General features: G+C 44.0%; 2 protein-coding genes across 6 annotated transcripts; both read left to right on the top strand.

Annotated features, from left to right (window-relative positions):
- The first annotated feature begins 72 nt into the window (after positions 1–72).
- srsf7a (serine and arginine rich splicing factor 7a) lies at positions 73–6,545 on the top strand. Of its 5 annotated transcripts, none has more exons than XR_015711817.1 (9): positions 73–264; positions 1,883–2,125; positions 2,188–2,367; positions 2,438–2,554; positions 2,626–2,667; positions 2,853–2,897; positions 3,877–3,975; positions 4,543–5,029; positions 5,877–6,545. XR_015711817.1 is itself a non-coding variant. In XM_087794831.1 (9 exons), the coding sequence occupies exons 2-9, from the start codon at positions 1,902–1,904 to the stop codon at positions 5,929–5,931; spliced, it is 831 nt and encodes a 276-aa protein (XP_087650957.1). In that variant the 5' UTR covers positions 73–264; positions 1,883–1,901; the 3' UTR covers positions 5,932–6,545. The 5 variants fall into 5 exon arrangements, 4 of the variants coding, with proteins under 4 accessions (XP_087650957.1, XP_087650953.1, XP_087650956.1 ...); XM_087794831.1 differs by having other exon boundaries at positions 4,543–4,611; XM_087794827.1 differs by having other exon boundaries at positions 1,886–2,125; positions 4,543–6,545.
- A 296-nt stretch (positions 6,546–6,841) lies between these two features.
- On the top strand, positions 6,842–13,529 carry LOC148075337 (heterogeneous nuclear ribonucleoprotein L-like). The gene is made up of 13 exons (XM_087794826.1): positions 6,842–6,939; positions 7,786–7,901; positions 7,969–8,206; positions 8,366–8,453; positions 8,630–8,724; positions 8,805–8,877; positions 11,859–11,930; positions 12,042–12,286; positions 12,453–12,574; positions 12,675–12,876; positions 12,947–13,004; positions 13,068–13,178; positions 13,247–13,529. Exons 1-13 carry the CDS (start codon positions 6,862–6,864, stop codon positions 13,303–13,305), a joined length of 1,557 nt encoding a protein of 518 aa, XP_087650952.1. The 5' UTR covers positions 6,842–6,861; the 3' UTR covers positions 13,306–13,529.
- Positions 13,530–14,845: the final 1,316 nt, after the last annotated feature.

The following is a 14,845-nucleotide window of genomic DNA, read 5'->3' as shown; positions in this document are numbered from 1 at the left end:
TTATTGCCGCGGATTTACCGGAAGTGCTCATAGTCCGCATCGTCATTCCCACTGCGCATGCGCGGTGATCACGTGTAGTCCGCGGCTTGGTCTCGTTGCTAACGACCTCGGGGGTAGAAATGTGCTAACCTGCAAACATTCGCTTCCCGTAGCGAATTCATTTTTCCAAATTTTATTACTCCAAGTGGTCAGCGGCGTATTTGTTCCAGCTCGGTGTCTCTCCGCTCTGTGAGTCATCAGGAGTCGACAGCTTTGTGGAAGAAGGTAAGTTTAGCTAACGCTACACATGTCGCCATTGTTGCTGTGAGCGCGCGGCCCGCGACTGAACCAAGACCCGTCAAATAAAATATTAAACGTCCCCCACAGTTCTTAAAGTTGCCCCGTTGGGTCCTCAGCGTGTTTTATTAGCTGTTGAATATCGACCCACGTATTTGCAGGACGGTGTTTGTAAACACTGGTTATCAATGGCTGGATTCGCTGTGTCATCAGGCGCCATGTTTCTTTCCCGATAGATCGTTACTTTGGTGATGTTCACTACAGTCTATTTAGACTTCAAGATGTCGGTGATATTATTGCACCTTGGTCAAGGCTGGGCTCGCCTGGTGCCTCGTAGGCCTGGCGAATCCGTGTTTGGCGCCTTCACCATGTCCGGTATGATCGCAATAAAACGACCTCGTCTCCAGAACGTGTCGGTTTATTTGCATATGTAAAATGTAATATTTAAGTTCATTGGCTCGGTCTGAAAATGTTCATCAATGATGAATCAAAAATGTAAAGTTCGCTAAATGTCTCTTTAAATCCGCGTTTACTCGTATCACGCGTCGTATAGTAAATAATGAATACAATAATCATAACTTTAATTATGTTTCTTATTAGTAAGTAAGTAATTTTTGTTTGTAAAGGGCTTTTCCAGACCAGGTCACAAAGCGCTTAAACAATCAAAACAATATTCAATAAAGTATATACTTTAAAGATCAAGATAATACTGATAACACAACAGGAGTTCCAGAAAATCAAGGAAAAGCCTGAACAAATAAAAACGTCTTAAGATGTTTCTTGAAGGAGTCAGTAGATCCATCAAGCGCTAAGAGAGAGGAAGATCGTTCCAAAGCTTAGGAGCAACAGCCTGGACGGATTTCTCTCCTCCGGTCCTGAACTGTGTTCAGGAACCATCAGTAGATTCTGATCCACAGACCTCAGAGCCGAGCTGGGGTGTAAGGCTGGATCAGATCACTGATGTAAGGAGGAGCCTGACCATGAATAGATCTGGAAGTAAGAACCAGAATTTTAAAGTTGATCCTGAAAGAAACTGGAAGCAAGTGAAGAGTTTTAAGGATCGGAGAAATGTGAGTTCTTCTACTTGAGCGGGTCAGAATTCTCTTCAGGTGAGACTTCTTGTTAAGACATGAAAATAAACTGTTTCAGTAGTCCAGGCGAGAAGACACAAACGCATGGGTTACAAGCTCCAGATCATGTTCTGACAACATTAGCTCTCATTCAGGGTCATCTTTTTTGAAACTTCATTGTTTGATCAGGGTGTTCACTTTTAACTCAATATAATAAATAAATAATCAATAGCAGACGAAATGTTGTCGACCTATGTTGCTTCACAGTACAGTTAGCTTTACTGTAGCGCTGGCTGAATATAACAACAATATAACTATTAATAAGAAATTTTTGTCACCTTATGTCACTTCTAATATGGCTGTTAACCAAGATAAACTACTACCATCAGTTGATAGAAACCAGCTATGCCCATGAATAACAGGTCTAACCAACTTGACAAACCTTGTTTTGGTACTTCCTGTAGCAACCCTTGAATGCTATTTAAAGGGGAATAATTGGAACCCTTCTGCTCACAGCTCCATCTCTCCTCTCCCAGCAGAAAATCCAAACACAACATGTCGTATCATTCGTCCTCTCGGAGCTCGTCCCGCGTCCCAGACTGCAAGGTCTATGTGGGTGACCTGGGTAATGGTGCTGCTAAAGGAGAACTGGAGCGAGCATTCAGTTACTATGGACCTCTTAGGAGTGTTTGGGTGGCCAGGAACCCTCCTGGGTTTGCATTTGTGGAATTTGAGGATACTAGAGATGCAGAAGATGCTGTAAAGGGGATGGATGGAAAGTAAGTGCTCATCAAATTGGTATCATTAAAGAGCTGTGTTGTAAGTGATGTTTCTCTTCCAGACTTCTATGCGGTTCTCGTGTTCGCGTTGAGCTGTCAACAGGCATGTCCAGGAAAGGGCGTGGGCGTCCAAGCCGGCGCCAGTTCGACCCCACTGATCGCTGTTACCAATGTGGAGATCGAGGCCACTATGCTTACGACTGCTACCGCTTCAGCAAAAGGGGAGGCGGGCGACGGAGCAGGTGACTTTCTGGAAATTCAAAATTATGTTTTTAAATGCCATCAGCTGATAAACTTTTTTTTTTGTTACAGGTCTCGGTCCCATTCACGCTCTCGGTCTAGGTCTCGGTCCAGGTCCCGGTCCAGGTCCCGATCTCGTGGACGTCGCTACCACTCTCAATCTCGCTCTCGTTCTCGCAGCCGTAGCAGGTATGCTCATCAGTCAGGCTTGCAAACGGCTTTTAAGAGAATTAAAGTAACCGTCTTTTCTTTATTACCAGGAGCCGTCGTCGCTCACCCTCTTACTCAAGGCGCAGAAGCAGGTGAGAAGAACCCAATGCTTTAAATACAATTATCTTTTATTAGGGTTTTTTTATTATGATTATGAGGTTGAGCTATTCGATTCAACTCAAGCCTCCCTAAGACACCTATTTGTGCCGTCGACCTGCTTGGGTTGTTTTCATTGCCTACACCAGAGTTGTAACTTGCGTGTTTTTCGGCACTGCAGGTCTGGATCTCGCGGTCGATCTAAGTCTAGGACTCCTGTGAGAAGGTAGGTCTTTTATGCTTTTCCTGTTATACGTCTCCATGTTTGGGCTTTATCAGATGTGATAATATTCACAGCTTTTTGGATGAATGCTGGATATAAACGGTTCTATCCACCAGAATAATGCATAATATTCTGAATGTGCTTCAAGAAAATATACTCAAGGCAACTTGTTTTAGAATGTGTTGAGTATAGAAGGGTTCCCGCTAAAATAATCAGTTAATCAATAATCGTCAGTAAACTCAAAACTGGTAAGTATATTTTATTGATGCCTAATGGTTGAAGTTGTTTTTTGTTTTGTTAGAAACTTCAAGGTGGAATTATGTTACTGAATAAATGTAAATGTATATACACATTTGCTTTTATATTATTAAAAATATATTCCTTTACAATGATATATAAATCTAGTTTACTCATGCACATACAACTTAAAATATAATAAATAATAATAATATTATAAATAAATAGTTGTGTTCAATTTTATTGCAGGTCTTCAAAAAGGTTATTTATCTGTTAGAATTGTATTGATAATGTGACGTCTACAAGAAATGGAAATCATCTTTAATTTCCATTAATATACCCATGGTTTAAGTTTTGAATGAGGTAATATACTGTGTATATATATAAAAGGGATGGCACGGAAGTCATTCCTGCAACAAATGACTGAAGTACAAATACAGGCAGTTTTTAAACAAAATCCTTGAACCATTTTTTTTTTTAATGGGGGAAAAGTTCTTTGTTGAATCCACATATGAACTGTTTCTTTGTATCCATAAATGCATTACAGCCCTGAGGTCACCGATTGACTGGCAGCCATTGCAAGTGCGAAAATACTGAAAACATGTGAAAACTATTTTGGTCAGATCATATGACCTCCCGATAGATCAGGTAGCATCAGTTTTAGTTTGAATTCGTGAAGTTGTGCCAAGTAAGAATTTGGGTCTCGCTGTGCTTTCTAGGCTGTAAATCTGTCGTTTTCTATCAGCCGCTCCAGGTCTCGGTCTAGATCAGCACCGAAGGGACGCTCTGTGTCTCGCTCTCGCTCCCGCTCACGGTCAAAGTCTGCCAACCACAAGAGGACCAGGTACGTCTCCAGTTCAGTCGTGTGCTATTTATGAATGCTGGTCAATGCTGTGTTTTTATCTCAAGTTTCCTCTTCTACTCAAGAAGCAAGAATGTTTAGTTCTCTAGTAATGTTAGGGATTGTTAGCCACAGCTGCCACCACGCGCCTGCAACGCTGAGATGGACCTGATGACCGTTGATCTTCTCCACAAAGACGACTTCTGCTGGCTGTTAGAGATGAAAGTGTGGGTGACGGGAAGCTGGGTTGACACATTTATGTGCTTTTTCTTTCTATATTTTTAATGACCACAAATGATTTGACATGATTGATTGAAAGAAAAGCCACATGGAGGTCTCAACTCTGCAAGATTCTGCAGAAGCTTCCTCTCACCTTGTTATGATCTGAGTTTGAGCTGCAGCGAGAGGAGAATGATTCTAATGAAGTGTTGAATAAATGTTCATTTCTTCATAAACTGTAAATGCTATTCAATTGTGATTGGCCACATCTGGAGGATTCTCCACCAAATTCTTGATGACTCAAAAAGATCTTTGCAGCGGTTTTGTTTATTTTTCATATTTTCTTTAAAGCGTGTGGTGGGAGCTGAGCACTGCACTGACACTTCAGCTGATCCCAGGCCCAGGGTCTGCCAGCTGGCGGTGGTTACGTCCTGCGGGAGGGTGACTAAGCGCTGACCTGAGATCAGCCTTCGCCTGGTGTTAGACAGCAAGACTGAGGTCGACCTACCGACCAACAATCTGCCCGCAGTGAATGGGTGATCGTCCAACCGACGCACACGCTCAGACGAGATCAGACCGAGCACACACACAGTCGTTCTCCTAGAGTCGTCCAGCCTTCAGATCAACCAGAGGGCTGACCACACATCTCAGAGTGACGGCGCTTCCTTTTAAAAGCCAGAACCCCTACCTACCAGAGTTCGTCGGGCTATGACCTAGCTTCTGAAAATGAGAGCGCTGACGAGAGATCAGTCTTCAAGAACTTCACAGCACAATGTCTCTGCGAGTTGTAGTCATCCGTCCTTCGCTTCTGTGTACTTGTTGTTTCTACCAGTTCAAGGTAACAAAAACAACCCCATGACAAGCTAATGTTGATGGTTAAACAGCACAGGCTTAATGTACTCTGGAAAAGTGGGTATTTCCTAGAGCTAAGGGCTTTAACAAGCATGCTCTGTGTGAGTGCGTGAGAGAGTGGGAGTCCAGTGTGTCTGTGTGCGCGAGTGAGTACAACAATGGCTGGATGTGTTTCAGGTCTTGTGCCACATGTTGCAACATCACACCCAGTTGAACTCAACCTCAAATGTGATGTGATCTGGAAAAATAAGAATGGGAATTAAAAAAAGGTGCTGCATGGGACAATTTCATATTTCCCTCAGATCAGTGGTTGTTACACTGGGGAATTGTGTGTGTTCTTAGTAAAAACTTTTTAGATTATGTCGTCAATTTGACATGAAAATCTGAAGCTCTTAACCAGTCAGAATGACACATTGATCCAGACACGGTCTAGTCCGGGTGTGACTCGCAGGCCTCTCTTGATGAATTAATTTGTTTAAAATGGATGTAGACGTCCATTTAGAGAGTTGGACATAGACGATCCATCAGTAATAAACAACCATTTGTATTGGTAAATATTTGTTTAGCTGCTTTAAAAACGCAACATTTCTCTGGCAAAATGCTTCCTTTTTTTTTCCCTCGAGTGTTTCCTCGTCTCATTTTTCCAGATTTCTTCACGGACGAGTGTTTTTCTTTAACAGTTTTCAGCAGAATCAGTGCCTCTGAAGCACTAAATGCAACTTGTGGCTGTCAAGGCGAATCACATCTGTTCAGATTCAGTGTGTCTTTTGAGCATATTCTGTCATGACACTCTTCCTCTGCCGCCGACTGACTTGATCATGTTTCTGTTTCAGTCGCTCCCGCTCAGCATCTCCGTACCAAATCCCAAAGGTCGAAAAAGAAGACTAAGTCAAGATCCTCCCATTTTGTACCGTCTTTAAAAGACAGTGCTTCATCCTTGCAGTCTCTGCTTTTACAGCCATTTTTTTTTTTTAAGCTCCATCTCCCCCTCCCCCCACAGGCAGCAAACCTCAGTGAGAAAAGCTGATTACATTAGAAGGGACTGTTTTAACTACTGCGACGACTTCTCAGGTGCCTAATGGAAGCAGAATCCCCCGTGAGGCGGCACATTTATCTGTTGTAGTGACTTTTAACTGTTTGGATCTAAATTCAGGATTTGGACAATATTTCGATTCTTGATGCCGATTCTTTGAATCCGAGACATTTTATCTCCAAGTTAAGGTCTGCAATAAACCACCTCCGCCTGCATGTGTGACTGTTTGCATGTTTCCTTCACACTAGTTTTTAGTGGTTTCTGATTTGTGACTAAAACCTTTAGTGTGGACAGACATTCAGTGGCCCTGAGCTGGAGATTTTTCTCACTAAGTGATTATTTGTTGCTTTTTTTTTTTTTTTTTTCTTTTTTTTTGTACAGATTTTGTTTGATTTTTGAAGGGCTGCTTCATAGTTCCGTTTCTGGTTTGTGTGAGACTTTTGTTTTTAAATAAATTTGGTCAAAAATGTATTTTCGTTGTGTTTTAATTCCTAGTTGGACATATGCACACATACTTGTCTTTAATCAATGAAGGGAAATATTTTCACGCTGAAGATGAATCTACAGCAGTAAGACCTAGAGTGTCCTCTAGGGGGCGATACTGCGCCAGCTACTCGGCTCTGAGTACTCAAACATCCTATTGGCTGATGCGAGCGTCTACTAGTGATCGACCGTATTTTCCACCAATTGAAATCAACGGTGCTGTTTAGGGGCGTGGTATATCGCCTGCGTTGTCTTCACTCTCGATCTCCTCCGTCACTCCTCCATCGTTACACCCGAACAACATGGCAGCAGCAGCGGGCCGTTATTACAGCGAAGACGGCAGGGCGACTAAAAGACAGAAAACCGACGGAATGGCGACGGTATTTTGTGTTTTGTTTTCATGCATGAATTTAACACGACACTCCACGGCTTCGACAGCACTCTAGTTTCCGCACGCCGTTAATTCATTCATTTAGCGGCCATTTGTATTTATGCTTAAGCTAACCCGCTATATTACGCATTTACTATTTCTATTGAGTTTACTTTTCATGCTCATGATTCTGTTTCACCTTTTTTAGGGAGTTTCGCCTCCCATGAGCTTCGCTTTGTTTATGAACCGGCGAGATTAGCATGTTGCTAACCAAAGGCTAACACAAATGATGGGGTTTTATTGCTACATTTCTAGCCTCATATTTTCTCATTTATTTCGATTATTTCATTTTATATCAATGGCGTTTTTTGTCATTGCTTTTTATTTACGTTGTTCCTAAATGCTTTCGGATTTGATAATTGATTCTTTGTTAGCGGTCTCTTACTGAATAAAATGTACTTCATTCTTGTCGCCTATTATGAAAGGTTAAATATATTTGTATTCATTATGAATGTACTTCTCGACACCATTTTAGAAGTCCAACTACGTCCATATAAGTACATGTTGACGTTATACAACTGTGTTTTTAGTCATTTCTTTTCAGGTGCAATGTTCCATTGTTATTGAGGTCTGGGTGTCCTTTTATTAGTGAACCGTCAATTGGAATGGAAATATAAAACTCGTATTTTTATAAGAATAAAAGACCGTGGTATTCTGTCCTTTCACTTTTCATCATCAAAATGTGGAGAAATTGAGGATTGTTATAGATGGATAGAACAATCGAGAATATAAAATGTCAATAATTTTCAATATTGAAATATTTGTTGTGTCAGTAACTTAATGTATCGAATCGCAGGGCTACGAGGATCCACACAAGTATCTTCCTTCCTTGGTAGTGCACGTTCGGGGGCTGGTGGATGGAGTGACTGAGGCTGAGCTGGTAGAAGCGCTGCAAGAATTTGGTACCATCGGGTAAGAAACCGGTGATTTATTAGTTTCTTAGTCGCCTGTTTCTCCAACGCTCTCGTGTTTTCTCCAGCTTCGTGGTGTTGATGCCGAAGAAGCGCCAAGCACTGGTGGAGTACGAAGACATGAAGGGATCAGCGACTGCAGTGTCTTACGCTGCTGACAACCAGGTTTACATCACCGGTCACCCGGCCTTTATCAACTACTCCACCAGCCAGAAGATTTCCCGGCCGGGCGACTCTGATGACTCGAGGAGCGTCAACAACGTTTTATTGCTCACCATCATGAACCCGATCTATCCAATTACAACGGTAAATGAAGCCAGTTAAATCGTTGGTGCTACAGCTTTTATTTAATGTAGACACAAATACTTACTGAAGTGTAGTGTCGCTGTATTTTACTCTCACTGTGGTTCTATTGGACGTCTTATGTTTATAAAGTGGTGTGACCCGTATCTGTTCTCCTTGCAGGATGTCCTCTACACAATCAACAACAACTGTGGGCCGGTGCACAGAATCGTCATCTTCCGTAAAAATGGAGTCCAAGCGATGGTTGAATATCCTTACAGTCAGATCAGTCATCGGCTAAAAATGCTTTTTCGTGACAGGAACTTGTTTGGTGTTTGTCAACTGACAAACTAGTTTGACAAATATGTTGAGTATTCCATGATGTGTTTTTTTTTCTGGCAGAGAACCAACTATTTCCGGTTTTTGTCCTTAATTTTTCCATCACATTCGACTCTGTGCAAAGTGCCCAGCGTGCCAAAGCGTCACTCAACGGAGCAGATATTTACTCGGGTTGCTGCACACTCAAGATTGAATATGCAAAGGTACAAATATAAACGTCCTCCTTAAAATACTTAACCTGTCCTCCATTTAATACACACAACTTCCTCTCTCGTTTCTTCAGCCCACTCGTCTGAATGTGTTCAAGAATGACCAGGACACCTGGGACTACACCACACCGGCGGTGGACGCGACAGGTACCACCTCCAGCAGTTTGTTTGGCTGACACTGTGGTGTGTTTAACATGCAGACCTTCTCTCATCATGCCACTGAACAGAGGATACTTTAACTGTGATCTTGATTGAAAAAGAGCAAACTTTATTCCCTTCGTCTAGACCTTACTGTAGAGCAAATTGCAATAATGACAGCATTTAAACAGGTTCAACCTGCAGGACCTTGGTTACAGCAAATCATTTTGACCCAAAAATGACTTTTTACAGACCCCTGGGTTTGAATCTAAATGAAGATACGATAGAATAAGAAAGATTCTAGAAGTTTCTAATAACATTGTATTGCGTTGAATTTCAGGCTCTCCTTTTTTTCAATATTTTAAAATGAGTTAATTCTATTTAGAGCGCGACTGTTTCAGTTTGAACTGAAAAAGCCGTTTAGGCAGTAAGTTAATGATGTAAACTTAATTTGAAACCATAACTATGTTGACCTCAACATGTGCACCTGGTCCAGCATAAATCTATCTTTTGTTCAGCTCTTTTTAAAAGTGGCATTATGACCGAAGAGTCAATGGGGGTCTCACCCTAACACCTTTCCCAATTCCATGACAGCAACATAAACGAGCTCACTCGGGGTACACGGATCATGTGGGTCAGATAAACTGATGCTGCAGCCTCTGGTCTAGGCTCAGGTTATGGACGGTTCGAGATGGTTTCGCAGCGATTCGACAGGTTGCTGCTGTGAGAGACGGGAACGTGTCTGCACACACGTTTTTGGAGGTTTAAAAACATAAGACAAATATTTGCCTCCTCCGCGCAACCATCTTGACGCCAAACATTCAGAACTCAAGTCCGGTCTTTGCACAAAACCTGCATTTTTACAAGGTCTTCCCCTGATTTGACTGTGATAAGTGTGGTTAGTGTCAAACAACACTGACCTGCAGGTCAGTGTTTAAAAGTTGGAGTCGTAAAGGATGTTGATGACGCCTTAAGCAGTGGAGTTTGTCCCCCCTCCCCCTCTAAATACGCAGGTGAGCTGTTGACTCTTTGTCATCAGAGGAACAAAGATGGCGGCGCTAACTTCCATTAATGACGTTACACATTTTCAAAGATACAAGAGCTGGGATTAGGCAGATTATAATTTGTATTCACACTTTATAGGGGAGTTCAAGTCGTCAGTCATCAGGATGCTTAACCTTGAAGTCGATCTATGTTTCTATGGTCATTTGTGGTCACCAGACAATATTAAGTCAATATCGTCCACCTCTACGCGGGGAGATGTTTTCCAATCGCCCACCGGGTGCTCGATCTTCTCCTCTCTCGCAGCAGCACTTTTAAAGATGTTGCTGCTCAGAAACCGCTTAAGAACCAAAAGTCGGAGAAATAGAATGTTGTGATGAACATTTTCTCTGCATGGAGACCCTGAGTTGACACGTCGCCACCAACCGAAGCGTCTGCAGCGAGGACACAATCACACCATCAGACACACGGGAGCCCCGGCATCACAGCGGCGTAGACTTGCATCCACTCACTCCTCAGCTGGGCGGCCGCGGGTTCTGTGGGTCCGCTGAGTCACTCTTGGCCCGCCCACTCACCCCCTCACACACAACGCCAGGAGGAGACTGACACAAGAGGAGACACACAACCCACCAGACAGAAGACACACGCATACCAACCTGCCGCCAGGTGATGGTTCCGGGGCCACCACGAAGACACTGCTGACAACACCATCCAGAACACTCAGTCCAGCCCATGTTGTTTAAGTGTGTGTCCCTCCTCATGGACCTCCGCTTCTCTCTTGCTCTCACCTCCCCCCTGCATCCCTGACTCTCATTTCATGACCTGTTCTGATGTTCTAGTCTCTAGCTGTGTAACGCCTTCCATGTGATGCAGGTTTGACTAATGGCGGCTAAGAGGAGCCGGCCGGCCACTGTCATGTGCTCTCAAATCCGCCGCTGGCCTCTAAAAAGACTTTTCCGTAAGGGACAAACGGCACGGAGCCTCCAGCCGACCATCCCCATGAACTGTGTAGAAAGCCGGCGCGAGGCAGAAACTTGTCTCTCCAGGACAAAAGCTGGATGTGTGGGATGAGTGGAAGTGAGTGGTGGAGCTGCTGCAGCAAATGTCTTCCTCCCCTCTTTGTACGCATGCAGTAAGTAACTCCAGCGCCCCCCACTGGGAACACCACTGCACAGCACCACCACATCCCAAACGTCCAGCACCCAAACACAAGACTGACCACACACAGGCTTGTTCGCCGGCTCACACGTCCATTCCTTCTCCAAGGCCTTCCAGTGACTTGTGCGGAAACTAAAAACACATTCTTAAGTTTTCCGTTGGACCTGGACACTGTTCTGACATGTCGTCACACGCCATCTTTTAAAAACTCTTGTTGTCCCAAATATCTTCCTCTGTTCTACCTGGTCAAGGATTTCACTGTAGGAACAATGTCAGATCCCTGAAGTGTTTAAGTGTTCTTTGACAAAGCAGGAGCTCAGAACTAAACAGAACTTTAGTTTTCAAAAAATTCTCATCTTGAAGTCATGACAAAATCTAAATGACTTTTTCCGTGTCAGAGCTGTTCACGCAAGAAACTACAACAATTATATTAGCTCCGACTTCTGCAGTTTGTCCTGATGAGTTTTCAGATGCATCATGAAATTTGGATCAGATCAGCAGTGAACAGAATTTAAAGTTAGTTATACTGATTTCAACTATATTTGTGTTTTGAGTGGACACTTTATAAAAGTCTCCCTTTAGCAAAACACATTTGTTTCCAAACACACAGATGATAATCTCACAATATTGAATTTATCATCTGTGAATACACTCGTGGAGGAAATGTTTTCTTATCTCTCATCTAAGGGGGACTACAGTGTTGACGATTTTTAAAGCCATCAATGCCGTTGACTCGCTTTAGCTCCACTTAACACTGACATGTGCTTGTGGGTCCAACGCCTCTCGCTGTCGTCAGGAATCGCTCTGATCCCCCCCCCCTCTCCTCGCAGAAGACGGAGCTGCCAACACGAACAAGAGACCGAGACAGCCGGCGCTGCTGGGAGACCACCCTCCAGAGTACAGTGAGTATTGGTTTAGAAAGGCTCTTTACAAATAACCTTTCCTTACTTACTTATTAGTGTAAAAGTTATTGGAAAGACAGAAACGTGTCGCTAACCAGAGCTTGTTTGAAGGTGGTTACCACGGCTATGACGAAAGCTATGGAACTGCGCCCTACGAGAACCGACGTATGGGTCCGCCGGCGAGGGGTCGTGGCGGGAGAACGGGCTACGGGCCCAGTTACGGACCACCTCCACCCCCTCCTGGCGAGTACGGAGCCCACGCCGACTCACCCGTGGTCATGGTCTACGGGCTGGACAACAAAATGAATGCAGACCGTGTCTTCAACATCTTCTGTCTCTATGGGAACGTGGAGCGGGTCAGTACGAGCAAGAATTAACACTGCACCTTCTTCCTCGGTCGCTCTTTATTTCACTCCCTCTCAGTGAGCTCAGCACTGATGCTTTGTGTGTCGATGGATTTTATCAGGTGTTTGTTCTTAATACGTACCATGATGCAAGTTGAAATGTGCATTTCTTGTTCAGGTGAAGTTCATGAAGAGCAAGCCCGGGGCGGCCATGGTGGAGATGGGCGACTGTTATGCGGTCGACCGCGCCATCACTCATCTCAACAACAACTTCCTGTTTGGACAGAAGCTCAACGTCTGGTGAGCCATTCTGATGTTCTTGTCTCTCAACTTTTCACTCTGACAGATGTTCTTAAGAGTATGTGTTTCTAGCCCTGACGAGCGTTTGTTTCCTCCACAGCGTGTCCAAGCAGCAGGCCATCGTTCCGGGGCAGAGCTACGAGCTGGAGGACAACTCCAGCAGCTTCAAGGAATTCCGCGGCTCCAGGAATAATCGCTTCACGTCGCCGGAACAGGCAGCCAAGAACCGCATCCAGCACCCGAGCAACGTGCTACACTTCTTCAACGCTCAGCCGGACGCTACCACAGAGATCTTCTCTCAGGTCAGCAGGTCCAGCCGGACGAGTGAAGACCTGGATCCGGACGTTTCAGGAACTCCCTTTTCTCTTTCAGATCTGTGAGGAGCTCGGAGTGAAGAGCCCTGCCAATGTCAAACTGTTCACGGGAAAGAGTGAGTGAATGTTTCTCCCTTAAAGAGATAATTGTACTTACACTGTCTACGCCCTGACACCAGGTGGCGCTGCACCAAGTGACCGCAGTGCTTCAGGTCTGCTGGAGTGGGAGTCCATCAACGACGCCATGGAAGCTCTAGCCCTCATGAACCACTACCAGATGAAGAACTCAAGTGAGCCAACGTTCCTAAAAATGTCATTCGACCCATTCTCTGGTCTCTAACAGTCTTCTCTCCTGCAGCTGGTCCATATCCATACACACTCAAACTCTGCTTCTCCACCGTCCAGCACACCAACTGAGACCCGAAGAAACACCTCCACACTCGTTGTCACGTTCAGGCCTGGGAGAATCTCCCATTCTAGTTCGTTTGTCAAGTCGTTACATTTGAATTCTCCCGCTGCCTCCATCACGCAGTGAATCTTAGGGTTTTTATTTTAATTATATTTGAACTATTGCCTTTATGTTCCGACTCTGGCTGTAGCCGGAGACTTTTGTTGTAAAAAAAATAAAACAATAAAATCCACGTCTGTGTAATGAACTATCTTCATAGGAAACCATCTGTGAAACACTCTTCAGGATCTGTCTCAACATTCTTCCGATGATATGGCAACACCAAACCAGGTGGGATTAGAATTCCACCACTTTGTCTGAGTAATCACAGCAAGAGGAGGGATATTTCAGGGCAATAAAGTATATTAGCCCAACTTCCCGAAGCAAGGAGGATTAGAAGTTTGACGAACGGTCAAGCTAAACCTTCAGTGACCGCGGATTTCAACACTTCATGTGAGATTCTGACCAACAAGAATCAGATAAGAACTTTATGGCTTCCTCCAGATGCAGAGTCTGTGAAGCTGCTATTCACCACTGAAACCATTCACAGGCAAAATGTGCGTGTCTTGGATAATATTCATTGAAATGTTTATTACCTGCTTAAAGAAATATACTTGTAAGTGAATGGAGTTACGTGTAAGGTGTTTGAAGTTATCAAAATGAAGAAAGAAATCACATGAAATATATGAATATAATTAATCATTATCAAAACCTTCATTTTGCTAATCCTTATCCCAAATTTGTCATGTTTGGTGTTATTTTAATGGCCGCGCTCCGTGGGAAAAGAATCTAGAACATATTTTTAAAGCATTTTAATGTACATTTGATTTTTCTTGTGTGACGAGATGAAAAGACAACTTGAGAGGTGAGGAGGGGGTGTCAGTCTGGAAGGCCCTTTTCCCGCCAAAGAAACGTCAACCAATCATAAGGGTTTTGCACCTTTTTACGATCACTAAGTTTCAACATAAGAACTGTGTTCAACTTGGAGAAAATCGTGTTGTTTCCTCCAAAAGAAAGAGCGTACCTCTTTACATCAGGGTGTACCTCGTAACATCAGAGTTTATCACCTCCCGCATGATAAACTGGGTCTTCACCAACTGCCTTCAAGACGAACTCCGTCAAACTGAGGACCGCGCTTAAGGACCCGCTTCCAGCATCCTTCCAGACTCCGAAAAGTTTTGTGAGTTTCTTTGTAATCTCGACCAGATTGGTCCGATTATTCCAATATTCGCAGCACGTCCCCCAGACTGCGAATCTCCATCAAGAAGCAAGCAGCCCGTGAATCATCCTTACCTCCCGTAAGAAGAAAGAGTTCCTGACCTAAAGACTTTCCCTCAGCGAAGTGAACATTCCAGGCGTTCAGCGCGTTCACGTGAGGTGTCTACAACAAGGAAGCCGACACTGTGATTTATCGGAACGTTCGGTGGACCGAACGCAATAGCTTTGCCCCCTCGTCGAAAGAACTTTTGATCCCCTCGTTCCTGACCGTCTCATCCTCATCCACCCGCT

Source organism: Callionymus lyra, chromosome 7, assembly GCF_982586985.1.
Source record: "Callionymus lyra chromosome 7, fCalLyr1.hap1.1, whole genome shotgun sequence".
NCBI classification, from domain to species: Eukaryota; Metazoa; Chordata; class Actinopteri; order Syngnathiformes; family Callionymidae; genus Callionymus; species Callionymus lyra.
This window is presented reverse-complemented; position numbering and strand designations above follow the sequence as displayed.

Coding starts and splice junctions, on each gene's coding strand:
- LOC148075337 (XM_087794826.1), top strand. CDS start 6,862: ATGGCAGCAGCAGCGGGCCGTTATTACAGCGAAGACGGCAGGGCGACT. Junction 7,902..7,968: donor CAAGAATTTGGTACCATCGG/GTAAGAAACCGG, acceptor TGTTTTCTCCAG/CTTCGTGGTGTTGATGCCGA. Junction 13,005..13,067: donor CAAACTGTTCACGGGAAAGA/GTGAGTGAATGT, acceptor CCCTGACACCAG/GTGGCGCTGCACCAAGTGAC.
- srsf7a (XM_087794831.1), top strand. CDS start 1,902: ATGTCGTATCATTCGTCCTCTCGGAGCTCGTCCCGCGTCCCAGACTGC. Junction 2,126..2,187: donor GTAAAGGGGATGGATGGAAA/GTAAGTGCTCAT, acceptor TTTCTCTTCCAG/ACTTCTATGCGGTTCTCGTG. Junction 2,368..2,437: donor GGAGGCGGGCGACGGAGCAG/GTGACTTTCTGG, acceptor TTTTTGTTACAG/GTCTCGGTCCCATTCACGCT.